The sequence below is a fragment of the Scardinius erythrophthalmus genome (genome assembly GCF_964197995.2).
Source record: "Scardinius erythrophthalmus genome assembly, chromosome: 7".
Lineage (NCBI taxonomy): Eukaryota > Metazoa > Chordata > Actinopteri > Cypriniformes > Leuciscidae > Scardinius > Scardinius erythrophthalmus.
Genome location: NC_138227.1, coordinates 8,976,788 through 9,004,484, shown reverse-complemented (window position 1 = coordinate 9,004,484; position 27,697 = coordinate 8,976,788). Strand labels below are relative to the sequence as shown.

General features: G+C 37.8%; 1 protein-coding gene across 1 annotated transcript in view; it reads left to right on the top strand.

Moving 5' to 3' along the window:
- scaf4b (SR-related CTD-associated factor 4b) overlaps positions 1–23,445 on the top strand; it is a 41,971-nt gene extending 18,526 nt beyond the window's left edge. The window contains exons 17-19 of the mRNA XM_081371479.1: positions 21,257–21,401; positions 21,631–21,693; positions 22,086–23,445. Of these exons, the coding sequence (XP_081227605.1) occupies positions 21,257–21,401; positions 21,631–21,693; positions 22,086–22,582 (705 nt within the window). The 3' untranslated portion in view covers positions 22,583–23,445. The remainder of the gene's footprint in view (positions 1–21,256; positions 21,402–21,630; positions 21,694–22,085) is intronic.
- The last annotated feature ends 4,252 nt before the right edge of the window (positions 23,446–27,697 follow it).

Below are 27,697 nucleotides of genomic sequence, written 5' to 3'. Positions count from 1 at the left end.
ATTAAATGATCTGAAACGGTCTAACTTTAGGCACACATGGGCGCTCGTTCTAACATTAATGTGCACTATTATTAGGCGCGTATCCAAGTGTTCGCGCAGCGTGTGGAAGTTAAATTCGAAATGCATCTTCTCAAAGGCCGGCTACATTATGAACAAAACACAGAGCTTCCTTCTCTCTGACAAAGTGGACAAACTTGTTCCTTTTTCTCATAATATGAAGAAAAATAGTGACTCTGAGTCGGGTATCTGCTATATATTTTATTTATTCGTTTTATATATTGTATATGTATTTGGTTTGTGTTCTGACATGAGTTTTCATTCGATGCTGAGGCTACTTGTCCGTTGGCCTGATATTTCTCTCATACGTGTTAGTTTGCTTTATTTATTAGTTTGTTTATAATTTATCTTTTTCCTACATTTTAAAAGTATTTAATTTAAGATAAGGGTGTTATTATTATGATAGGTTATTTTGTTTGCATTCTGATCTCAGAGAAGTTCATGCGATGTTTGCCGATGTTGGCGCGGGAAGCTTTATGCACACGCTTAAATTTATATTTTAAATGCCAAACTAATCGACTAATGGCTTAAATGAATGACTAACAGTCGACTAGGCAAATCTTTAGTCGGGGGCAGTCCTACTTAATACTAGGAGTTAGAGCTGCACGATTAATCGTTAAAAGATTGCGAACCTGGCATGCGATCTTATTTCTAAATAACAACGATCCAGCTATGTCTATTAAACATTTGTCAAGTATGGTCACAGCGATTTAAATCTGTGTCTGTGCTGCCGCTGAGCCAGAGAGAGCAGGTCACATATAGGTATGAAAAAGCTCCACAAACACACCATATGATTATTTCTGTTACGATCATTTAAATTCACAGAAGTACTGGGATAAAAGTTTATAGTTCGGAAATAAACACTGATGTCTACGTTAGCGTAGTATTAAAATAGATGTTTTTGAAAGTAACTTGACACTTCAAATATAGTGTCAATTACACTAGTAGGTGGTGACAAGTGACTTAAAAAGTTTATTTGTCATTCAAACTGATAAAAAAAAAATTTGAATTCAAAGAACTAAATATTTTTTAAATATACTGCAGCAATTAATATTTTGCAAGAACCTCTAGTAAATAATGTGTTTTTGTTTAGTTGTCCATTCAGAATCGCAGGACAATTGTGATCTCTATTGTGATTCTCAATTTATCGTGCAGCTCCACTAGGAGTGTAACGGTACACAAACATGATGGTTCAGTACGTACATTGGTTTTGGTGTCAGTACAGCAGGGTGGAAAAAAAACATGTTTTTTATTAATATTAAACGGTTGTTTTACTGTACGTACCTCGGCTCTGAAGTCACGGTTCGATATGTTTTCAGTACAGCGGGGGGGGGGGGGGGACAAACCATGTTTTTTTTTTATTTATTATTATTATTAAACAGTGGTTTACAGAAAAAAGTATGTATGTTCATAAAAAAGTCTTCTCAATATTGCTGCAACCGACATACACTGCAGTTTTATGTTGCTGTTGTAATTGGGGAAGAGATTTGAAGTGCTTAGACTTTTGGATGAGAAATGGATTTCGCTTTTCGTTTATTGACGTCTGCAAAGATAAACCTAGACTCGCTTGCTGTCTGAATAATCCTTTGTGAAATGGCAATACTGTGAATTTGTTACATTTACAGGTAAGTGTACAACCATAAGATGTAAGTTGTGTGCTCAGGAAAGCGCATCTTAAACGCATTAAACAATACACTCATATGACCGTAAGGCAAGCCACTAAGCACTTAAGTGTTTGCAACATCAAAGTATATCGATATAAAATATTCCCTAGGGGGGAAACTCACAGGGGAGTTTTGCACGTGCAGTAGTTAAAACAACACTGTGTTCATTCGGTACACATGCGTACCGAACTGTAGACTCGTACTGAATATGTGTACCGTTCCACTCCTACTTCATACTCTACTCAAGTTCTTTGTGGTTTTTTTACTTGGATTGCTGCTTAAAGATGCACCAAAAGACTATAATCGAGATCAAAAAGTCACTCCTTTTTTAGTAAACGTAATTTTCCGACTTTAGATTTTCCCCAAAAGTTTGACTATTTGCAAGATGAGGACTGTCAGTGAGCAATACAGTAGCTCTGAACAGAAATAATGACATGTGCAAGCACAGAGAGACTGCATTATTCATTTTTCTTTTCTCAACTGGTTTCTTGTGATCTTGACAATTTCTTGGCAAAAAAAAGTGTTACGGTAATGCATGGCCTCCAGATATCTAAACGACTATCATTCTTGCACAGTTAGCATAAAATATTTTCTGCATATTTTCATTTCCATTGTTTAGTTACTATTAGAAGTGCCTTATAAATAAATGAACTTCTGCATTAGATGGATTTCTATTTTTATAGCATTTCAACAAGCACAATTCGGTACACAGGGTGTTTCTGTTCAGGTGTCTCTAGAGTCTGGCCAATAGCAACTGTTAACATAGTTTACTGTTCTGTGCTGGATCTACAAGTGATGTTCACTGGCACCTCACATGCTTGCACTCCATAACACACTGAAGCTCAGAGGTGGCCAGGAACCAGGGGTTTAGGAGTCACTTTAAAGAGAAACCAGACTTTTTGTGCATCACTGGTGGATTTAGACAGAAGGCGGAAGAACAAATGCTGGGAAAACCAAAAGAGGACAACAGGTGGGTTCAGGGAATGACTCAATCATAGGCAGTCGTCTTAATGATATTACAATACAATTCTGTTCGTTGTAAAAAGAAAACTTAATGAGAGTTTGCGTGTAGAATAAGGTGTTTCCAGCTGGTGAATTAGTTATTGTAAACAATGTATAGGTGGAAATTGTGTATATAATAGTATAATTTTAAATTGTTTTTATCATTGTAAAAACTAGTCTAACTTTAAAACAAGCTACATGACAAAACAATGTGCCACACTGAAGCTACTTCAGTAGTTTTTTTGTTAGAAATGTGTGAAATATTAAAAGCTAAAAAAACATCTCTAAAAAGGTACAACAAACTTCATTACTTGTTTGTGTGAGACTCTTGAGGAAATTAAGAAAAGGGAACATGTACATACGGGCAAAAACACCTCTGAAAAGGGTACATTTAAAACAATCTGTAGTCTCTGTGCTTTAAAGTATCTTGTCACCATTTCACAGAGTTGTTAGCCATTGAATCCAGTTCAGCCAGTGAGTGAGTTGTCTGACAGATTCAGTGATTCACAAACTGACTGATATTGACTGATTCATTAAATTGACCTACAATTATTAGTTCTCAAATCAAATATTTGCTAGTCCTTGATTAGACTCGACTGAACAAGAGTAAACTCAACTTGAAGATAATCTTGGTTTCAACTCACAATGGATCAAGTCAAAATCCAAAACTTGTCATGGCAATTGTCATGAGTTAAAGAGAAGAAATATGTTCATGTGACTATAAGGGGGCTATCATGTTTACAGTGAATAAAATGTTATATAAATCAGGCCAATGACATTCTGGGACAGTACAAGAATATAGATAGGAGTAAAACTGTAAAGGTTGTGTATGTAAGTGCTGCAGAAGTGGATCGGTACAGGGGAAAAATCACTAATAAAACAGTTAAATGTGTAGCTTAGATGTTTTCTCTCCACTATTCTAAAAGAAGACCTTATGGAAGCAAAATAGTCTATGAAAAAACTATGGTTTTGCCTGTACCGCCTTGACTTAATCGTTAGAAGAAGCCTTCGGTACTGAAAAGCTACATCTCAGATTGGTACTCTACTGCCTTGTTACTGAGAAACGTAGTTGAACTATTAACTTTGAAACTTCTGCTGCCTAACAGTGGTAAAGTGACCCAATGGTTTTCCACTGGTAACTTATGTCTGGTGTGTGGCTTTCAAGTAAATTAAGCAGATAATGTTGTTGATGATATTAAATGCACACTTTCTATAGGCATTATGCTATAGTTTAAAAATAGTTTTGCTAGTAAAAATAAACATTCGTTTAAACCAGTGGCTCTCATTTCTAGTCCGACAGCACCTCATATTGTCTTGTTTTATCTGACATCAGTTCATGGAGCTTTTGGTGATTTTTAAATCGGTTGTTAAATAAGGCAAAAGTACCAAATGTGTAGATAATGTCCATAAATTCATCAAACAATCCAGGAGAGCTGTGTTCAAACTAATGACTGTGCATATTAAATTACGCGTCGGTGAATGTTGTGAGAGTTCTGCGAGTTCTGTGTGAAATCATCAATATTCTCCAGTGGACTCTCAAAGGTGGTGCTGGATTTGGGATCTCCTCCTGCTTTGCGGTTCTCCATGAAGAACTCCAGTGGGAAGGTAAACGGTCATTGACTCCAGGACAGTAGTTGATAGCTGATTCCAGGGCCTTGAACTTCTCTCAACCACATACACATGGAAAGGTAATGGCTTGATGCCAGGTTGAATGAAGTTTCACAGTTCTAATCCCGTTTAGTGAAATGATTGGATTTTTTTCCATGTTTGAAGATGGCGAAGCATTACATGCGTTGCAGTTTTAAATCACGTTTTCATTGTTCAGCCAGTCGGATTCAAATCCGAGTATGAAATGCGGCAGCAATGACACATGTAGATCGACGAGATGAGGCCTTATTTCTGCGGATCCATCGCAGCGATGGCCTTGTATTCCTGCGGACTGAGTCTTTCATGATACAGCATCACCTCATGGTGATTGGTCGGAATCGGCTGGAATCATTTTGGTCGAGCAACCAGGATATTCTGGACCGTCTGCTCTCTTTCCTCGAAGGAACCAGAGATTTGGTAAGGTGACATTTTCTTTTACTCCGGTTCAGCCGCTGATTTTAGGCCACGCTTCATGGCCTTTTTTTTGTGCTATTCATACCCCCTACACAAAATATGACTCTATGCTGAATTTTAACATGCACTAAAAAGGCTCAGTTGGACAAACCCAACCATTGGTTTCAACTTTTTAATTAAAGTTTGAAACCTAATGGTTGGGTTTATCCATATTTGACCTAAACATGGGTTGAAACAACCAACAATATATATATTTTTTTTTTTTGGTGGCTAAAATGACAGACCTATTCAGACCTTTCCTATGCCAGTCTATTCAAAGAGTTTAGTCTTAAAGGGTTAGTTCACTAAAAATTAAAATTCTTGTCAATAATTACTGACCTCCATGTTGTTCCAAACCTGTAAGACTTTCATTCATCTTCGGAAAACAAATGAAGATCTTTTTGATAAAATCTGAGAGCTTTTGTGTCCCTCTATTGACCGCTACGCACATATAAACATTCATCAACTCGCACATCAGTTGTAAACAGAAGCTCAAGCATGTTCACTTGATGTGCGAGAACCAATGAGGTTCATTCTTGTTACGCATCACGCTTGAGCTTCTGCAAGAACCAATGAGGTTCATTCTCGTGTTACGCATCACGCTTGAGCTTCTGCAAGAACCAATGAGGTTCATTCTCGTGTTACGCAGCACGTTTGAGCTTCAGCAAGAACCAATGAGGTTCATTCTCGTGTTACACACGTTTGAGCTTCTGTTTGTTTGGTGATCAATGTTTATATGTGGATAAGCCTAAATTCAATCTGTTCTTCAGATTTTGGACTAAACCGCTCAATTCATATGGATTAGTTTTACGTTCTCTTTATGAAACTTTTCGAAGCGTCAAGGTGGTAGTGCATAGACTATCAATGGAGGGACAGAAATCTCAGAGATTTCATCAGAAAAATCTTCATTTGTGTTTCCGAAGGTAACCTAACGTCTTACGGGTTTGGAACGACGTGAGTAATTAATGAAATAATTTTCATTTTTGTGTGAACTAACCCTTTAACTTTCATTAGCTGACAAATTCAAGAGCAGCAAGTGTCAAATTAACAGCATGGTGTAAGTCTAGACTGTTTTCGGAATAAGATTCTAGCAGACCTGCATACTGTGCAATATATTTGTACTACTATTTTTTTTTTTTTTGTAGTATGTGTAAAGCAATATGCTTTGATAAACCTTGCATGTTATATTGTCTTAAAATATATTTTTGTCACTGGCAGCCCAATAAAAATAGGATTCAAGAAAGAGATGGTTGATCACAGTTAACTTTGCTTCCTGGAATACAGTAGTCCATGATGCTGCGTGGTTTGGTTGTATAGTGCATGTTGACTTAATTTAGCAGGTGTTATCTTCATATTGAAAATTTGCGCAGTATGCATCCTGCAAATATACTCATAATAAAATAATTTGGGTTCAATGAAGAAGTCATGAGGCCTTTCAATACACTGATTTTACCATAGGTAATGCATGCAAAGCAACATCTCTGTAAAATGTATCCAATTAATTAAATGTTTAACTCTAAAACTTTTTTATACTCTTGACACATCTAATTTCATAGCAGATTAATTCTGTTCTCTGTTCTGTTCTATATATTTTTTTTATCTTATTTTTATTTACATTTTTGCCATACACAGTGGCCCTAAAAAGGGTTTGGATGGACACTTACACAAAGAGGTCCGAATTTCATTGATTTAAAAAAAAAAAAAAAAAAATGCAAACCTTACTCATGATTTTATCATGGGAAAAGCATGCGATTACAACCCAAAATCCAGAAAATTTGGGACATTTTGTAAAATGCCATAAAATCAAGAATTTGATTTGACCTCTTTAACCTTTATTTAACTGACAAAAGTACAAAGAAAAAGATTTTCAAAGTTGATGGCTGCAACACACTCCAAAAGAGTTGGTACAGAGGCTAAAGAAAAAAGTATAGAATATCAAGGTTAAACACTTTTGAAAGTCTGGTGAATAAGCAGGTGTATTTTGGTAATAGTTGAGGATTTCACGATTGAGTGTAAAAGGAGCATCTCAGTCTCTGCAAGAAAAGATGGATGATGGTTCATCACTTTGTGCCAAATATCATGAGATCATTGTCAAACAATTCAAAAATCACATTTCTCAATGCAAGAAGAATCTGCAAAGAATCTGTCTTTCCCCTTCTACCATACATCATATTGTGAAAAGATTCAGGGAATCCAAAGAAATCTCAGTGCATGTAGGGCAAGGCAGGAGACCTATGTTGGATGAGCGGGACCTTTAAGCCCTCAGCCGGCATTGCACGAGAAACTGTCACGCGACTATGTTGAATACAGCCACATGGTACTCTGGAAAACCGTTTTCACTCAACACATTCTGACGCTGCTTCAAGAAATGCAACTCCAATCTCTGTTATGCAAGGAGAAATCTATACATCTTTTCAATGTGACGTTTTCACACCGAGCTCATCCCAGATGATCTAAAACAGTGGAAGTGTGCTTCAAAAAAGCTTCAAAAAAAAAAAAAAACGACATTGAGTTCCCAGTCCCAAAGACGAAAAGGACATCCAGCTTTCATCAGTGACATGAGTGCAAAAGCAAACATCTGTCATGGTATGGAAAACATCAGTGTGAACGGTATGGTTGACTTGCAAATGTGTGAAGGTAACACTGACTGGAAGCGTATATTGGGATTGTACAGAGACATTTAATGGCATCAAGATGACATCTTTCCTGGGAAGCAAGACAACGCCGGGCCTCATTCTGCACATGATAAAACAGTGGTTTCTAGACACTCTACTACACGTAGAAGGGATGTACTTGACTGCCTGCGTTCCAGATCTGTCTCAGGTTTGACATTTAAGGAACACACAGACTTTTTGGGACTTTAGCTTATTCACCGTATCCCCCAGAGTTAGATAAGTCCATACATACCCTTTTCATCTCCGTGTGTGCTGTAACTCTGTCTGACGCACCCACCGCTAGCCTAGCTTAGCACAAAGACTGGAGGTAAACGGCTCCAGCTAGCATACTGCTCCCAATAAGTGACAAAATAACTCCAACATGTTTCTATTTACATGTTGTGATTTGTATAGTCACAGCGTGTACAAATAACAAGGTCACATAAGACACAGACATCTAACCGTATACATACTGGGAACTATATTCTCTATATAGCTGGAGCCGTTTACCTCCAGTCTTTGTGCTAAGCTAGGCTAGCGGTGGGTGCGTCAATGTAAATTGTAATTTGTTCCAATGGAAATGTTCCTTTTACATCTGCCAAATGTGGGTGTATTTCAACAGTGGTGTGTAATGGTCACTCCTACAAGCAGCTTTGGCGGGTTGAATTTTATAAATGATATTTACATTTTTCACTTTTAAAAAGGCATATGAAATAATAAACTATATGACAATGTAGTGTCAAATCATACTTTTTTTTTTTTTTATACCTATCGATACTGAATTATCTGAAACACTTCCTATACTCATTTTCCACAGAATAGATACACGATACCAGCTGCGCCTTCTCGGTCTCTCATCTTGACACACAAACCTGCCTCCACTCACTCATTTGTTTTATTTGCTCCGGGTGAATATTGTTGCTGTGACGGCGTGAATTTTGGCATTGGATTGCGCATAATTTTACTCATTCCCGCAGATGTTGTGCTCACACATATAAAGCCACCTCTCAGTACTAAATTGGGTTTATTTTCGCTACTTATTGTGCTTAAACAGTCAAATACACACAAAATGCAGATGCTGGTGAGTATTCATGTTAACCTTGTCAGTTATGTTTTAGTGAACATAAACAGTTTAGAAAGAAAACGCATGTGTAACAGTATAATGGATCGGGTCTTTAAGGGACAGCAGCCTAATATACCTGCTACAAAATTATGAGATTAAAAATATCTATATAGTTTTCCCCCATGGTATCGACGTCAAAATTGTGGCCAGTGAAAATTTTAAGTGACTAGTAACTTTGGAAAAGGAAAGGTGATGTGACCCAGTGGTAAACATGCCTCTGTCCCAACTTTTTTGGAGTGTGTTTCCATCAAAATCAAAATTTGCTTATATTTACTAAATGTACTTTAGGATATTTCACCACTAGAAAGATGAATGTGTATTTAAATTGGGTCATTTATGTAGTAGAAATGTGAAATTATTTTAGAAGTTGTTGCCTTCTAGACTGAGAAAAGCCAGAAAATGTATTTTTGACTCATGTGGATGAAAGACAACAACTCCCAGAATGCACTTGCTTCACTGCCCTACGAGGCCACTCCCAAGCCACGCCTACCAGTTACAGAGGGCAGTGTCGGAAGAAATGACACAAGTAGGCTACTAGTCGACTCAACTTTTATCGTGAGATCCACCTATGGGCGAGTTGAAGACATGCATTACGAGCTCCTCCTACTGGCTGTAGTCTCTCGCCTCTGTAGTCTCTAGAGTTTTTTTTTTCCAGACACAATACAGAAATCTCTCGTCTCAGGGGGACATGAGGGAGGGAAGCACGGTCATTCGAAAATACTACCGGGTTTCTACTGATACAAAGCTTAATGCTAATCGGTGAAGTATCCCTTGAAGTTGATCAGTGAAAACTTTGAAAATCTTTTCTTTGACCTTTTGTCAGTTAAATAAAGGTTAAAGAAAGTTAACAAATCACAGATTCTTGATTTTATAAAATGTCCCAAATTGGACTTGGGGGTTGTAAATATTTAATACTAAAACTATTTTTATGCATTTAAGAAATCCAATTTGACAGCAGATTTATTCTTTTCTGTGTGATTTTATCTATGCGTTTATTTAATCAATGCGTTATTTATTTATATTTATTATTATTTATTTTTTATTATTGTGGCCTAAATAGGATTTTGGCACTTCAGTCACACATAAAAATGAAAGAATTTCATTGCATTAGGTAAAAAAAATCAAACCAAGTGGCAAAAAATGATGCATTAGCTTTTCCGACTTTTCTGAGACACGTTTTATAAATTAATTTTATTCAACTTTTAAAGTTTGCGTAGTATCCTTGCAGAATAACAGCCAGCATGGTTCTTCACAAAGTTTGATAACCAAGAAGTGTGCAAGACTTTTTTTAATTTGAATAAAAACCATTTGTTTTGATATTTTGTTATGATGCAAATAAATTTATACACACAATTTTAGTTTGTGTCCAAATACTTTTGGGGCCACACTCTCCAACAAATTAAACCAGTTTTTCACAGAAATAAGGTGAACAACAGTGCAATTAATAACAAGATTAACATGTTTGAATCATTTGCCAGTCCTAAAAAATCCTAATAAAGTAGCAACAACAGCAGCAATATGACAAAACGACACCCCAAATAGTCAATGAATACTTAATTCTTTAAAAAAAAAAAAAAAAATTCTATGATAGCCTAGCAACTTGCTAATACAGTATTAATATTCATTTCAGTATTTCTTGGGTATTTGTCAGCAGCTTCAAATGTTACTCATACAGTCAGTATTCAGAATCTGAACTAGTTTAATCTATAGCATGTGTCATGGTGTTGATTACCTCAGATGTCACTTGCATTTTTTTTTACTCGTCGTCTTACTTTATAGAAACAAGTAAAAATTGTGTTTACAATTACACTCTTTAATTGGAAATCTCTGCCATTATTGTAATCAGCAGCATGTCTCAGTTTAAAAGAACAAACACATCTGTATTTTATCTGTATTTATTTATTTGTTATTATTGAGGACACTTTTAGTCCACCGTTAAAATATTTGGATCCAAAACTTTTACTGCCATTTCAAATGTAAATATCTTTTCTCTGCTCTGGAAGAAACAGCATTGACAGTCATTCACTTTATTACATCTGTTATGGCTTGTTAGTTCTTCATAGTTGCTCCTAAATGACTGATCAAAACTCCCCTGATGTCTTCACATGTTGAAGGGCTGTTTTCCTGTTTGATGTGACACTGTATTGAGGACAGAGCTCAATGTTAGCATATGGTCCTATAGTCAACCATTTGATCTCTAAACTGTAAAAAAATTAAAATCCTGTTGTTTTTACAAAAACTTGGCAGCTGTCCCCAGTGAAAAATAAATATACCAAAATGTTTTTGAAATACATTTATTTTATGCTAAGTATACTAGAAATACATTTACATATTTATGTACTTAATATAAATACCCTGCAATTGCACTTTTGGTATACTAAATTGATATACTCAAAGTCTGCTAAATTAGAACAACTAATTGTATACTTAATTATCCAGAAATAGTGCAACTAAAGATATACCTACTTAAAGTCCCCCTGTAGTCAATAATTGTATCCCTTAAAACTCATCTTTGATCACCAGAATGACATATTTAAATGCTTTTTCCTTGAAAAAAATGTCTTAATGCCTTAAAATTGAATGTAACTCTACTCTACACCCTTGCCTCATTTAATATATGCGGTTCTATGAAAATGCGAATTAGCCCCGTCTCCACTCACTCACTCACACCAGTTCACAAATCCACTCGATGTCGATCACACGTTGATCTGATTGGCCCCCCGAACCCCTTGTAGAGGGACCGAGGGCCACAGTTACACAAAATCCTGTGGGAAACACTGATTGTATAAAAAAAAAGTGCAAAATTATAAACATATTTACAGGACAACCTGTGAACAAGAATAAACTGATAATGTAATAATAATGCAGATGGTAAAATAAAGTTCATCAAATAGCATATCCACAAGCTGATGCATATACAGGTAATAGACATGACTTTGAATACACATGAAATATTCATTAAACAACAGATGTAGTATCATAAACCCCAAATGTACGTAACTGATAACAAAAACCATTAAACAATTATTTAAACAAAATGTGAACTTCAAATGTGAAGTTTAAGGTCCTTGCACACCGAGTCCGAAATTCGCGTCCGAAATTTGTGCGCGTTAAAAATAAATATAACCTCACGTTATGTGAATTACGCACACAATGGCTCCTTCATAAACATTTTTGGATCGGGTTTGATTTTCTGCGTTTCATCGCATCCATAGCAAGCATTTTGAATGGTGTTTTGACAATTCAGAGCCACCGAATGACAAATACGAGAAAAAACATGCGAAAATTTCGAGATGGTCCTCACTGCAGAACACGAAATCCAGGGGGAGGAGTTGGATCCAGACCCAACTCCTCCCACCTTACATATACCTTAACCTACCCATCTCCAACCCCCTGATCCCTAAACCTACCAATCTCCACCCCTTAGATCTGGATCCAACTCCGCCCCCTGGATCTCGTGTACTGCAGTGAGGTGCTACTGAAAATTTCGGACTCAGTGTGCAAGGACCTTTACGTTACAGTTTTTCACTGTAAATTACAGACCGTATGTGCCAAAGAAACAAGCACGTAGCCATCTTTACAATTTTGTTTGAACTTCCAATTTTGTGGTAGCTCTGTATATTTCTATGGCTTCTCTGTCGAAGAGTAATTAGCTGGTGAAGTGGGTTTACTTATTGTAAATCTGGGAAACCGGGAGCTTATCTTTTAGCAGTTTAATCAAGCAAAAAAAAGAAAAAAAAATGAGTTTTTTTTTTTTTTTTTTTTTACTTAGTACTGTGCACATTGATATCTTGCTGAATCCAGTGTTTGTGAGACTTAACTCAGGCCATTCTTTAAACTCACCTACAGTAAATCAGGTTCACAAACTTTTTCAAGACATTTCAGTGTTCACACCACTGAGTGACTTAAAGTGTGCCTATTATGCGATTTTAAAGGTTCCTAATTTTGTTTTAGAGGCCTTGTGCAAAAGGTTTACATGCATCAAAGGTCAAAAAACACTTTATTTTTCTCATAATATACATTGCATGTCACCTCATTTCTCAATGAGTTTGAAAACAGTTCATTCGAAGATTCAGTCTTTAAACCCCTCCTCTCCGAGAAGCTACTCTGCTTTGATTGGTCAGACGGCCCAGTCTGTTGTGATTGGTCGAAAATTGAATACCCAATCTGAATTTCAGCTCCAGATGTTCCTCAGCACTTACACAGATACACAGTGATACGAACAGTAAAGATGGCGGTTACAGTTTTATCATATCAAATCCAGCGTGAGTCTCGTCCTTTTGAAGTGCAGCAAAATGGATTTGCTTTTTCAACTCAGAAAACAGCGTCTTCTCGACATGAACAACACAAACCAAACTCTTCCAGTGTCAGCTACAGTGTCTGAGGGTCAAAGATGCTGTTCGTTGACAGCCAATGAAGACCTTATGGACATTATACTAATTTGTTACATTGTGTTACATAGGGTATATAACAGGAAGTTACTGGAATTATTGACGACTCGTTTCAGCAGTTCAGAATCGATTTAGAATCTTTCTTTTATTAGACAATAACTTTATTTGTGGTGCACTTCGATCTTTGATACCTTGCAGACTTTTACATTCACACACAGCTATATAACACACATGGCATGCAAGGTAATGTTTGGAAAAGCATAGGGACAAAAAAATGGTGTTGTAGATGAATATCTTAATTTATATAATAACTTTTATAGCATTTTAAAAAATGTTGTGTGCTTTTTTCACTTTGCACAACGACTATAGATGTGTACTTTTTTTTGTACATATTGCAAAATTCTTTGAATAAATGCATAACTCCTGCTTATTAAATGATTCATTTATTTAAAACTAATATTATTGTTTATGTAAAACGAGGTATGCAGGTATGTATAAAATACGTTGAAAACGCTCTAAAAGAAATGACTGTCCCACCGTTTGTCTTTTAAAGGCATATTAGTAATTTGTCCTATTCACCAATACCTTAGCAATAGCTAAATAAAACAAATTAAATTTCACTCAAAAGCAACTTAGACATAAATATCCAAAATTCTGAATAGTTCATGAACACAAATTCAAATGGCTGTTTCACATTGCTTCTATTGTACTGTGCAAAAAAAATACTGTGGACATAAACACAGCCTGATGGTTCAGGATCCAGTCTACTAACTCAAAGGTTGAAGGTTCAGTCTCAAGAAGGTCTGATCCAGGACCTGGAGAGTTACTGAGATCTCAAGCCAGCATCAGGAACAGTCTGTGCGGTGCTGTAAGTGTTGTGGATGACGATTCCCCTGAGAAACACTGACAGGGTCTTGTGCATGAACTAGGCTACTATAACCTGTATTAGCCTTTAAGTCCTTTTAATACTATGCAGTTTTTTTTTTTTTTTTTTTTTACTTTAGTAGTATGTACAAAACATTTGTCCTGGCGTGCGTTTCCCGAAAGCATCGTTGGCCAACGATGGTCGCAAGTTCATCGCAATGTCCATTGAACTCTATTGGTAACGACGGAACTTGCGACCATAGTTGGCCAACGATGCTTTTGGGAAACGCACCCCTGATTGATAAGTGAGCAGGGACATGCACAGTAGCACCTCACTGCAGTACAGGAGATCCAGGGGGCGGAGTTGGATCAAGATCTAAGGGGTGGAGATTTGTAGGTTTAGGGATCAGGGGGTTGGAGATGGGTAGGTTAAGGTATATGAAAGGTGGGAGGAGTTGGATCTGGATCCAACTCCTCCCCCTGGATTTCGTGTTCTGCAGTTAGGACCATCTTGACATGCATGCCAAACAAACAATGTTCCCCTGGTGGAGCAGCAGTCGACTTCCTTTCAAACAGTGGAATCAGAAAGTATTTAGACACTTAAAGGTGCAGTGAGCGATTTCTGAGAAACACTGTTGATATTTGAAATCAACCCAAACACACACACACCCCTCCCTTCATTGCCCCGCCCTCAAAATACAAGAGTGGATGTGTCTTTATCATACCTGAAGTGAAGCAAAATAATGCTTTGTGAAAAATAAAGCGAAGATGATGAACGGACAACAAGGAAGAACAGAAAATGAACACAGTACACTAGTTTGTTGTTAGTCGCCAGAAAGCTCCAGACAAACAATAACACTCAAACTGTCCTGTACTAGAGCTAACATTACAACATCAGCATGTCTTGGTTCTGTGAAACAGTAAAACTAATGTTACTCGTATGGAGCAGAAACAACTTTCAACCTCGCCGTTCATTTTCAGGCCTTCCTGCTTCAGTCTCTCCAGCGCTTGAAAGCTTTTCTAATATTAAAGGGATAGTTCACTTTGAAATTAAATTTTGGTATGTTTTAGCTTACCTCAAGGGCATCCAAGATGTAGGTGTCTTTTTTTCCGCAGTAGTTTCAATTTTGATATTTTTAGGTCACTGTCTCAAAGAGCATAAAACAATTCCCCATCGTCCAAATTAAACTATTCCCCATCGTAAGTACACATTGATGGCCTAAGACATGAAACGAGCGGTTTTTGTGAGAAAACGAACAGTATTTATATTGTTTTTACCTCTTATACACAGCCACGTCCAAGTGATCTGAGGCGCGCGCATCCTGGTGTGTGACGCGTACGCAGACTGGTGCATAGATATATACACTAGATGTCGCCTTAAAGACATTCGTTCCAATGAACTGCCGTAGACAAGGCGACATCTAGTGTATATATCTATGCACCAGTTTGCGTACACGTCACACACCAGGATGCGCGCGCACGCGCCCTCAGATCACTTGGACGTGGCTGTGTATAAGATGTAAAAACGATATAAATACTGTTCGTTTTCTCACACAAACCGCTCGTTTCGTGTCTTATGCCATCAATGTGTACTTACGATGGGGAATTGTTTAATTTGGACGATGGGGAATTGTTTTATGCTCTTTGAGACAGTGACCATAGACCTGCATTATACGACTGACAGACAAGAACAGTTTGACCTAAAAATATCAAAATTGAAACTACTGCGGAAAAAAAGACACCTACATCTTGGATGCCCTTGAGGTAAGCTAAAACATACCAAAATTTAATTTCAAAGTGAACTATCCCTTTAACGCGGGTCCTAAAGCTCTGGCCTGATCATAACTCTTCTTTTTCCAGTGATATTCCTCCGAGCTTTTCTCTTTTGTAATGTTTCTCAGCCATCTCTCTTATTACAGTCTTATTTAAATGTCCCTCTTGTTCGCTCGCTCACTCACCTTCCCCAATCATGAGTGGACACGCCCCCTACTACTGATTGGCTCACTCTCCTCCCCATCATGAGTGGACACGCCCCCTGCTGCTGATTGGCTGCAAGTGTGCTGTGCTGCTCAATCTGATCCACTTTCCAACAGCGTTTCTCAGAAAACGCTTACTGTATCTTTAAGCCACACAAATGTCTTAACGTCATTGTGTTAATGCTGGAATACACAACACAACTTCTAAAATCTGAACTGATTTTAAAACACTAGGAATCATGCGCTTCACCACTTTGTAAATGGTTACAGATTGAAAATGGGCATCATAGAGTAAATGACTATACCAGACTTTTTTTTTTAAGTCGTTCCGAACACAACAAGCTCATGCAGAAACATGCACCTCATATCTAGAAGGTGCATGACAAATGAAAACAATGTGTTCTAAAATCAGCTCAAAATATCAAACATGTTTGATCACCGCAGTCCGGATGGAATCAGAGTCTGAAGCTGAAAATCTGTGGAAGTCTGTGTCCATCACACACTATATGATTTATATTCTGATGGCCCAATATCTGCAGACTGGATAAAAATCTGTACTAAAGTGTATTCCATTCCATATCTTTTTATATCTTAAAGATTTATAGCCCAAAAAGAATTTTGTTGTAAAAAAAAAAAAAAAATTCTAAAACTATTACTGGTAAAAATGAGAAAAAAATTATTGTGCCACATTCTGCTTGCTTGGTATTTTGCCATTTTATATAATGCAATGGTTTTCATACAATTTTAATGTCTAAATACTTTTGGTTACATTTTTTAGGTTTTTGTTTGTTTGTTTTTGTAATTTTTGGTAACACTTGACAGTTAAGCTCAAATCATTAGTTATTGCATTGCATTAGGTATTATGATATAACCATGAACAGTACTTGGACATTATTTATCAATCATTGCTAATGTGCATTTATATTTTCTACAAATACTATATATCCATAACATTTTTTTTTAAGTTATATAAATTTGCATTAGCTGATCTATGATGAAAGAACATGAGTTAACAATGAACAGTAGTATTTAAAAAAAAAAAAACTTAAACCTAGATCAATAAATGTTCCTGAGACTTAATGAATTAACTTGTGTTCACAAATGTAATCTTGTTGAAAAAAATAAGTGTTACCATATTTTTAAATGACATTTCGAATATACATATGTGAAAAATAATATATTTTACAGTTTATTTGTACTTGAATGTGTAAACTTCATGGAAAATAAGTCTAAAACATACAAAGAAAACTAAAAATAATGATTTAAATGTCCAAAAGTAAAGTATTGTAGTAACTGAATCACAGGTGTGCATATAGACGGCTGAATGCAGCTCTGTTTATTCATTCTTCAGCCACGCACTGTTTCGCTGGACACATTCATGCATTTCTAGGTTCATCTATCTTTATAGGAATAGCAGCTTTCTAAACACTTACATGTCAGAGTCAGCACTTCTGTCTCAGTGTTGAGCATGTCCCGCTCCAGAAATGAGACCACTGTTGCATGAATCTCTTCTTCAAGTGTCACGGTTCAATGCACCAAACTCAAAACTACTTGCATTGGTGAGTTTTTTTTACCAGTTCAAGCAGCCACGATGTACAGTATATTATTCTTTAGTTCGGGAACGTGCCACTAGATGTCGTCAGTCTGCCGTCATTCTGCATGCTCATTATAAGTGTTTGTGTACGGAGGTGTTAGTCAGGATTGTGCTCATGGAGAGTCTCTAGGGTCAGCGGATATACGGGACTTAGTTCATCCATCTGTCTGTGTGTGTGTGTGTGTGTGTGTGTGTGTGTGTGTATGGGACCAAACTTCAATGCAATATTGAAGCAATAAGTGCTGAAAAGTGAATACATCAATATTACTGCAGCGAAACCTAAAAAGTTCTCTATCAACGTGAAATGAGACAAAATATTAACAGAGATGTTGGACTTTCTCAGCTTTTTGGATTTTCATGCCATTGGATCGTCGAATCTTGAGTTCACAGGCTGGTGCAGAACAATTTCTGAGGAAAAATTGTTGGTAGATTTGTCAAACTTTGCGAAGTTCAAGGAATGGTTGTCTGTCTCAGTGCTTATTACATCTGAATGGAGGGAAATTCTGACCTCAGTCAACAGTTTTTGCTCACTTCTAAATCTGTTATAAGAATTGTAACTCTCAATCGTTGTATTGATGAGATAATCAATATTAGGCATGAAAAGGTATTGGTTAAAAGATGACAGTAAACACCCAGGTGGCTCCTACATCACTGTCTCGTTCCTGGATCTTGTTGAAAGCTAACCTGAAACCGCAGCTCTAATCTCATTGGCTGGTTTATGCAACTCCAGGGCTTTTCACACTTGAAGTATAGTTAACCCTGGGTCATTCTTCTCGTGCTATTACTCCACAGTCAACCTGTTCTAGCGCTACGCATCCTCATATTATACATTGCAGACTGTAATATCAAGTTTTTCCTAAATGGACATTTTGGACTATAAAGGTAAGAACGAATATTCACTCCAGGTCAGGTGTTTTCTCGAACTATCTTACATTTCCCCCCTCAAACACCGAAATCACAGTTTATACAGTGCGCTGTTTCTGTGTCCAAAACATGTGAATATGAATATGAGGCATGCGATTGCTTGTCGGTTGCTAAGCATGATAAATTTTAAACACTGCGTTGTTTCACACTGTACAAGTTTGGCACCGTAATGCAGAGCTATCAGCGCAAAAGTGGTGCTATCTACAAGTGTGAAACATTCCTTTAACCAGGGTCAAAAGTGAGGGTCAGAACAACGATAACCTGGGGTTAATGAAAAGCCCTTTTGGTGTTTAGTATTTTAACAGATCACATGAGAACAAAATCATGTTTGAAACTGATACAATGGAATTTAGTTCTTCAGCAAAGAGCTCAAAGTGAGTGTCTTCCAATCTTTTTAGTTAAACGCACATAGCAAGTTTACTAGCCGTTCATGAGCAGAACTGTATATCACGTTTTATCTTAGTCTGTGATGTATCTTAGTCTGTAACTGTATTTGGAAAGAAAAATTTTTTTTTGCATACATTCAGATCATTTCTTCAATGTTTTTGTTCAGTTATTACTTTTTTTATTTTAATACTTTATATTTCATAATAATAGTTGTTTTTCTACATGCAGTCTATTATTGTGATATTTCCCACCAACAACAAAATATCTGCACATAAAAAACATTCAGGTACACTTGACGACTTTTAAAATCATACACTTGACGACTTTGTAAATGGTTACAGAGAAACACTGGGCGTCATACACTAAATGACAGAATCACACACACAGATTTCTCAAGTTGTTCCTGAAACTCGAGCAGGAACTCCTCATTGCCAGGAGATGCATAACAAACTGTGTTGTAAAATAAGCTCAAAATATCAATCATATCTGATCTCTTCTGAATGAAAGTAATGAGAGTCTGTGTCCATCATACACTATGTGATGTTTTGTTAAATCGGTCAACACAAATCTACAGACTGGCCCTGACTTTCGCCAGCGCTGTCGTGTTTACTGTAAATCTGGGCAAAAATTAAGTAGTGGATTCCTGAAGAATTGGATGGCCCAGAAAAGGTGGCAAAGTGGGCCAGACCTTATGCTGATTGTCAAAAGATTGGCTTTGTGAGACTGGATTTGCAAAAAATGTTTTTGAGTAAAACTCTTTCTGCTCTCGGGTGACTTTGGTGAAAATAAGTCACCTTGTGAAGAGGATGATCTCCACAGGATTTTATGTCAACTTCCAAAACCTTTTCATGTTGGTGCTGACATTGTCAGACTGGGTCAGGCGATGGATTTCACTGAATCAGTTTATTTTTCATTTACATAAAAAAAAAAAAAATGTAATTGAAGAAGAAACCTCTTTGTTGTTTTGAATGCGATCTGAATGTGGTACAGTACCTGTGCATGCAAGATCTTTAGATCTGAATGTGTGACTTCAGATGGCAGGACATCAATTTTAAAGTCCACCTGTAGTCAATAATTGTATCCCTTAAAACTCATCTTTAATCACCAAATTGACATATTTAAACGCATTTTCCTTTCATGCCTTAAAAAAAGCTTGAATGTAACTCTACACCATTGCCTCATTTAGTATACGTGGCTCTATGAATATGCAAATGAGCCCCACCTCCACTCACTCCAGCTCAGAGATCCACTGGTTGACGATCACACGTTGATCTGATTGGTTACAAGGTAGTTTGTGGCGTCAGAAACACCAGCGACTTCAAACCGTGTTTTTGAGTTCACTGAGAAAATACAGCAATGGTGTTGACTTATGAATTTACTCATGGACATGGATTGTCTTAAAGAATATTAAAAACACCGCATAGACATATAAACAACATTAAAAGCTTGATTTTCACAACAGGGGGACTTTACATTTGTCTTTCAAATGAAAAATCACCCTTCAACACCTCAAATTCATAGTTTTACCCTGCAGTTGATTTACCCTCCACCTGTGACATTGTTTGCTTCTTCTTCCGGGATTGATCCTTACTTTTGATTTCAAAACATTCAGGTGTATTTAAAACGGTTGTATATTTGTGTTTTGTTTGCAATAAAGAACACACAGAACACTCTTTGCCTACTCATGTCCAGTGTTGGGTGTGTATCATGTTAGGTATCAAGTAATGTGAGTTACATAATCTGATTACTTTTTTTAAGTAACTAGTAAAGTAACACATTACTTTTAAATTCACAACAAAATATATCTGAGTTACTTTTTCAAACAAGCGACGCATCTAACTTGCACAAAAACAGATTTTCCTCAAAATGAATAAAAACAGTGAAATGGAAACTCAGAATATTACCTGCAAGCCTGCAATAATACAAATATACTTTACTTTTTTTATGTATTTAATCTCACTTTATTAAACAATGTATTTGCTGCTGACCTTTGATGAGCAGATAGAACCATATGAATAAGCAAAAATTACTTTAGTTAAACAACACATTTGTAAGTCTGGCCCTGTCCCAAATGGCACAAATTCAGAGGGGTGTTTTGCGATCGATATGCGCACTTTTGCCAAGCCCGCACATGAAAGTGTGGACTCAGAGGAAGGCTGTTAGTGTTTAGGGTGCCATTTGGGACAGGACCTAAGAGTGTTCAACTTTCTGTACGGGCGTGAATACATTTGCCAAAAATATATGTTTTTGTTATTGAAAAACAAACAAGCAAGCCCAGCCCCGTTGAGAAAATGTGACGCAAAAGTAATGTAACTCATTACTTGCCATAAAAAGAAATTAACACAATTAGTTACTTTTTTGGGGAGTAACAGAATATTGTAATACATTACTTTTAGAAAAGTCACTTTCCCCAACACTGCTCATGTCCTTATAACCATTTCTGTAGGATTTCTCAATCATTGATGTCGGAAATGTCCTTTCACACAGCGCTTCCTCACCCATTTCCTCTCTGTATTACAGAGTCCTTTGGCTCAGCCTGTTGCCTCAATGAATGTCGTCCCAGGACCCCTTCCTAACATGAGTTTACCACCTCCAGCCATGATCACAGGAGCCTCCCCTCCATCTTTCTCTCCTCTTGGATTCAAACCGCCACAGATGCCTACAGGTACCAGACACACACAGACAGACACAGATAGACAGACAGACAGACAGACAGACAGACAGACAGACAGACAGACAGACAGACAGACAGACAGACAGACAGACAGAAAGACAGACAGAAAGACAGAAAGACAGACAGACAGACAGACAGACAGACAGACAGACAGACAGACAGACAGACAAGGCATGAAATAATAACACAAATTCACCTTATCATGAACTGTTCCATACAGGATTCCCTCCTGTCATCCCAGTGGCCTCTATGAACCCCGCAGGTCCTCCTCCATCCATCACAGGTACAGCTGATCAACTGTCACTTAATATGCAGTTAAAGTCAGCATGACATCCAAATTGGCCATTTATTCTTTCATATATATTTTACATGATGCATTATTGAAATTGTCTTATTGTAAATGATTCATCAGTGCATGTTACTGCAAAGAAACTATTATGGTTTTTAAAACGTTTAAAAAATGTAACTGAATCATTTATCTTCCTAGGCTAATGTTGTAAAACTCTATTCTGATATGAAACCATCCAGAATTAAGTGATTCTTTGTAAAATTAGATGATGAATATCCTGTAATTTATCGCATAACTTGACTGGAAGATTTATAAATGTGTAAATGATGTTCGAGATCATTAATATCCTAAAGCTAGTGTCATTTTTTCTTCTTTTGTAATATCAGAAAGCCCAACCAAAGAACCTTCGGAAGACACTCTTGAGGGTCCCAGGAGTCACATGGACCCGACAGGAGCTCAAGCGCTCAGCCCGCCACCTCTCACGGGGATTCTGGGGCCCAGACCGGGACCCCTACCGCCACACCCCCCTGTGGGGCTCCGCCCACCATTCATGCCCCATTTCCCCAATAACGGGCCTCATCCCATCCACCCCCCTCAAAATATGCCCCCTCAAATGATGTCCCCCAGGGGCCCCAACCCAATGTTCGGTGAACCCCACGTGGGCCGTTTCCGGATGCCCATGATGCGCCCTCCAAGACACGACTTCCCCCCAAGACACGATTTCCCCCCTCACAGGCCCCCCATGGGACCTAGGGGAGAGGAACCGCACTGGCGGGATCAAGCTCCCGAAAGGGGCCCGGACAGATTTGGAAACGAGCCACCATTTCATCGGGGCGGGTGGGGCAGGGGCGGCCCTCGTGGAAGAAGTCGCTTTGGGAACTGAGTTTAGTGCTTTTTTTTTAGGGGCCAGTGGCTTCAGCTCCGAATGGACTGCAGAAAACGGGACTCTGCGTCCCGATGACTGGAACGGGAATACGGAGAACACATGGAATTAACAGACACTGTTTCTAAAGTTCCCGTCTCCGAATACCAGTGATGGTGCTCACCTTTCTACATGTCGTAATATTCGTTTGAATAGGCGAGAAAGAACCAGACATCACATATTATGAAATATTCCCGTTTGCACTTTGTTACGCCGTGTAAAATCTAAGAGGTCTGTAATATTTCAGACGTTACACTCACTACCATTGACTAACATTAGAGGTCTAGTGGAAAGTGTTTCATGTAAATAGTCCAGTTTTGCACACTTCACGATCGTTGTATATGAGGAAACCATCTCTGGAAAATGCTCAGCCCAGCATCCGTTGTGTATATTTGGAGGAAATATTTAGTTTAAAGCTTCTGTAGCCTTTCAGCGAGGAAGAATAGTGTAAGTACTGTGTTGTGTGATCGTTAGAGCTGGAGGTTACACTCTTTTCAGCGGTAGAGCATCATCTTTGGCGATTTAATTTTACGAAGCTATTTTTTTACCAATCGTTCATGGTTTCTTTTCCTGTCTTAATGGTTTATATTAACATGCTAAAAGGAATACGAGTAAAAGTTGTGATTATGTAAACCGACTTGTTCGTTTTTATTGTCTGTTTGTTTGTTTTTGTGCAAAGACTTTACGTGCAGTTTTGCAGTGATCTCAGTAGAGGGCGCCAGTTGTCAAGACTCAGACCTGACCCCTGTCAGTCTGGTAAAGCGTTCAAATGTATTTCCCAACACACCTGTCAGTAAAAATTAAATATTAACTACATTTCAGTTATTCATTTGCATGGTGATTAAAATCACAATTGAAACATTCAGGTAATTGTGAAACGAAAAAGTTTACAGTTGAATCATTTCAGAAGATTTCAGCACATATATTTAATATTTCTCAATTTTATTTAGATATGGTTAATCTTATGTTATGAGTAAATATTTAACTTTAGTGCTGATAAAGATTTTAGCTCTTTTACATGGCAAAAAAAACAATAATATTATAATAATCATATAGTATTAATAATATCTTGTATATATAATAAAGTATTTATTATTATTATGAATAGTATTATCATATACCATTACTATTTCGTTGTTTTATTATTCTTATATTTGTAAGTGTATAAAATATAAAACCCATAATTAATTAAATAATACTTAAAAAAAATTTACATCCATTGAGCAAGAATTATTGGTAACACTTTATTTTAGTGTCATTGTTACATTATGTTAAAATCGCAAAACGCAAACTAAATGCAACTAAACCAAACCCCAATCCTAACCATAACCCTATAGAAAGAAGGCTACATATAGTTAATTATTATTACTCAGTACATAAATGTATAATTACAGTGTAACTAAGACACCTTAAAGTAAAGTGTAACCGAATTATTATTTCTTCTAGTATTAATTAAACACACACACACACACACACACACACGGTACCAACAAGTGTGTGCGCGCGCACCGGTAAGCTCTGGTGTTTCACGGGTACAGCGCGCGCGCTCCTCCCTTCAGCCGCGAGCTAAACACTAGAAGCGCGTGTGCTTGACAGGAGAGACGCGCTGGTTGCCATGATGTCTCGCATCACCGCCAGTCACCACACACACAGAATACCATACGGAACGATGACAGGTATGTACACATACTAATACAAATTTGTAAATGAATGGCATTATTTTGTGTGGAATTGCGTTGAGGCGAAACAAACGCTGATGCGCGTGACTGCGGCATCACTAGAGACCGCACGTGCTGGCCGCGAAATGTTAATTGACTCGCTGTAATTGTGTTTATCTAGACTGCATGAATGCCAATAACAAATGTCCCGAAAGCCGCCGTTAGGTTGCTTTCAGCGATTCTCCTCTAACCGGGTTTGGTTCCCGCCCTGGTCAGCAATTTCTTACGGAAATTCTGTCATAATTTGAATTGAAAGAAGCAACCCTAAACGGATCCGAATGGGAATTTCCAACATATTGCAATAAGTAGGCTATCTCACAGTATCTCAGATGCCCTTGTGGAACATAACAAATTAAGAATCTTAAAACTTTCACTTTACCCAGTAACATCTTATTTGACCCTTTTGAGGATTTATAATTCCTCCATTATGGCTCCAACATTTGATAGAAATAAATAGGAATCCTTTACAAATTGCTTTAGAATGTTTCACTGTATGGAGTATGTTCTGGGAACATTAGTTTATGGTTTTAAGTCTAATGAACCTTAATTCACCTTCTGTTTTTATTAGAGTTCTGACAACATTTGTTTTTGGTTCTGAAAAACAAAGCCTGAAATAACCTTTACAGAAGGTTTCTATTAGGTTGTCACACAAAAACCTACTTGCTGGGATTTACGTTAATTTATACTTGTAAAAACGTTAGGAGTTGTTTCCCAAAAATAACCAAACCAGAACCATATGTTAACATTATAGGAACGTTCTGTGTCCTGGGATGCTGTTAATTATGGGTTATGAGTTTTATTTTCTGCAGTCAGTCAGACAGATGCGTTGGAGATGCATCAGATGTTTGTGCTCGTGTTATGAATTCATCTGCAGGATGTTCAGTCAATGCCAAGGGCATAAGCTCTCCCGTGACCCTGTCCTTCCTGCCCAGAGCTCACTGTACTGCTGATTTTAAAACACAACCGTGACAATCCATCACTGCTTGTGTGTCATTGGAGGTTTTCCTCTAGAATAAACGTGGCTTCTCTTGGTGTGTGTGAAGGTCTGACCCCTGCTGTCTAGCATCTGGTGCATTGATGCTCAGAATATGTGCCACATGCTGACATGCACTAGATCGTCCCTCGTTAAATATGTATGTTTTTGGTGCATTTCCGTTAATTGATTAAACGCATAAACAATGCATAAAATTATAGTAGAGATACGATCTGTAATGACATTTCAGTCTTCAATAGCATGATGTTAGGGCGTTGCTAAGGTCTTCTGGGTAGTTGCTAGGTGGTTGCTTTCTGCCGAGTCACACAGCCAAGTCAGCAAGTTGTTTACTCGTTTAAGTCAAAAGACTCCAAACACAAATTCTGTGATATTCTGGTCTCTAAATATGGCTTCCTTCTATGGCAGCTTTACTTCTGTGTTATCTGATTATAATAGTGACGCTTGCATTAACTTGCTTTCACTACTAGTAATATACTAGTGATATGGTCATGCAAGAGGATGAATTCAAGACAATATTTGGCCATTTTGAGATTGTCGACATTGGCCAATAATATGTTCTTGCTTGGTTGAGAAGGGATAATTCCCAAAGACCTTAAAGGTGCAGTGAGCGATTTCTGAGAAACACTGTTGGTATTTGAAATTAACCCAAACAAACACACCCCCCCCTTCATAGCTCCGCCCCCAAAATGCACGAAACATGCAGTGCAAGAGTGGATGTGTCCTTATCATAGCTGAAGCAAAGCAAAATAAATCTTTGCGGAAAATAATGTGAAGATGATGAACGGACGAAAAAGAAGAACAAAAAATGAACACAGTACACAAGAGTTTGTTGTTATTCGCCAGAAGCTCCAGACAAACAATAACACTCAAACTGTCCTGTACTAGAGCTAACATTACAACATCAGCATGTCTTGGTTCTGTGAAACAGTAAAACTAATGTTACTCGTATGGAGCAGAAACAACTTTCAACCTCGCCGTTCATTTTCAGGCCTTCCTGCTTCAGTCTCTCCAGCGCTGGAAAGCTTTTCTAATATTAACGAGTGTCCTAAGCTCTGGCCTGATCATAACTCTTCTTTTTCCAGTGATATTCCTCTGAGCTTTTCTCTTTTGTAATGTTTCTCAGTCATTTCTCTTATTACAGTCTTATTTAAATATCTCCCTCTTGCTCACTCACTCACCTCCCCAATCATGAGTGGACACGCCCCCTACTACTGATTGGCTCACTCTCTCTCCTCCCCAATAATGAGTGGACACGCCCCCTGCTGTTGATTGGTTCCCTCACCTCCCCCAATCATGAGTGGACACGCCCCCTACTGCAGATTGGCTCACTCTCCTCCCTCTTTTATGAGTGGACACACCCCCTATTGCTGCTCGGTCTGATCCATTTTCAACAGCGTTTCTCAGAAATCGCCTACTGTACCTTTAATCAGGATAGATGCCATAATGAATTTTAAGCAGATGAAAATGAAGCTGTGAGGGACACTTACCTCCTAGCACAGTGTAAACGTCCTTGATCACATCACGTCCAATACTCACAACTTTCAGAACTGTTTTATTTGTCTACTGAAAGACTTTTGGAAAGATGTTTCATCAGCCGAACAATCGTATTGTTGTTTAGCAACGGTACAATCCTTTGAACATCCCCCCACAGCCTCATTTTCATTCCTGTCAGAAACTAAATATGGCTCTAAGATCTATTGGGTCAGCTCCAAAACCCAGTGATTGACCAATATATCTGTATATATCAATGCAGCAAAGACAGTAACAAAGTGGACACAAAGTCCCAAGCAGGACATGAAACCCCAGAGCATTTGAACAGTACATGAGGTCGAGAACAGAGAGTGTTTAGTTAAAGATCGTTCAGTTGTAGCTTGATGTGTCTCTAGGGTAGAAAGAGAACATCTCTCTCTCTCTCTCTCTCTCTCTCTCTCTCTCTCTCTCTCTCTCTCTCTCTCTCTCTCTCTCTGTCTTTCTCTCTCAGGTTCATTTCTGAGTTAAACAGGCTCTGCTCCACAGGAAATCTTTTTCCGACAGCCGATATGATCTCTGATGTTCTGAGAAGATTGAGAATGAGTGATGAAAAGCGTCGGAATGCATTGATATGCACCGATCATCCATATGCTAAAACAATCATCTCTATAATCAGTACTCATTTAGTATTAGCTCAAGACTCATGCATACTTTATTTTAAATGCTAAATGGCCTTTTAAGTTTTTCACCTGTGCTTTATGAGGTCATTTGGAGTTTACAATCTTTTACATTTATGTCTGTCACCGTTGCCATGTTCCAGCCGTCGTGGATCATCTTTATCTACACAATGTTTGCGTGGGCCTGTTGTGTGATTTGTGTTTTAATAGCAGGGGT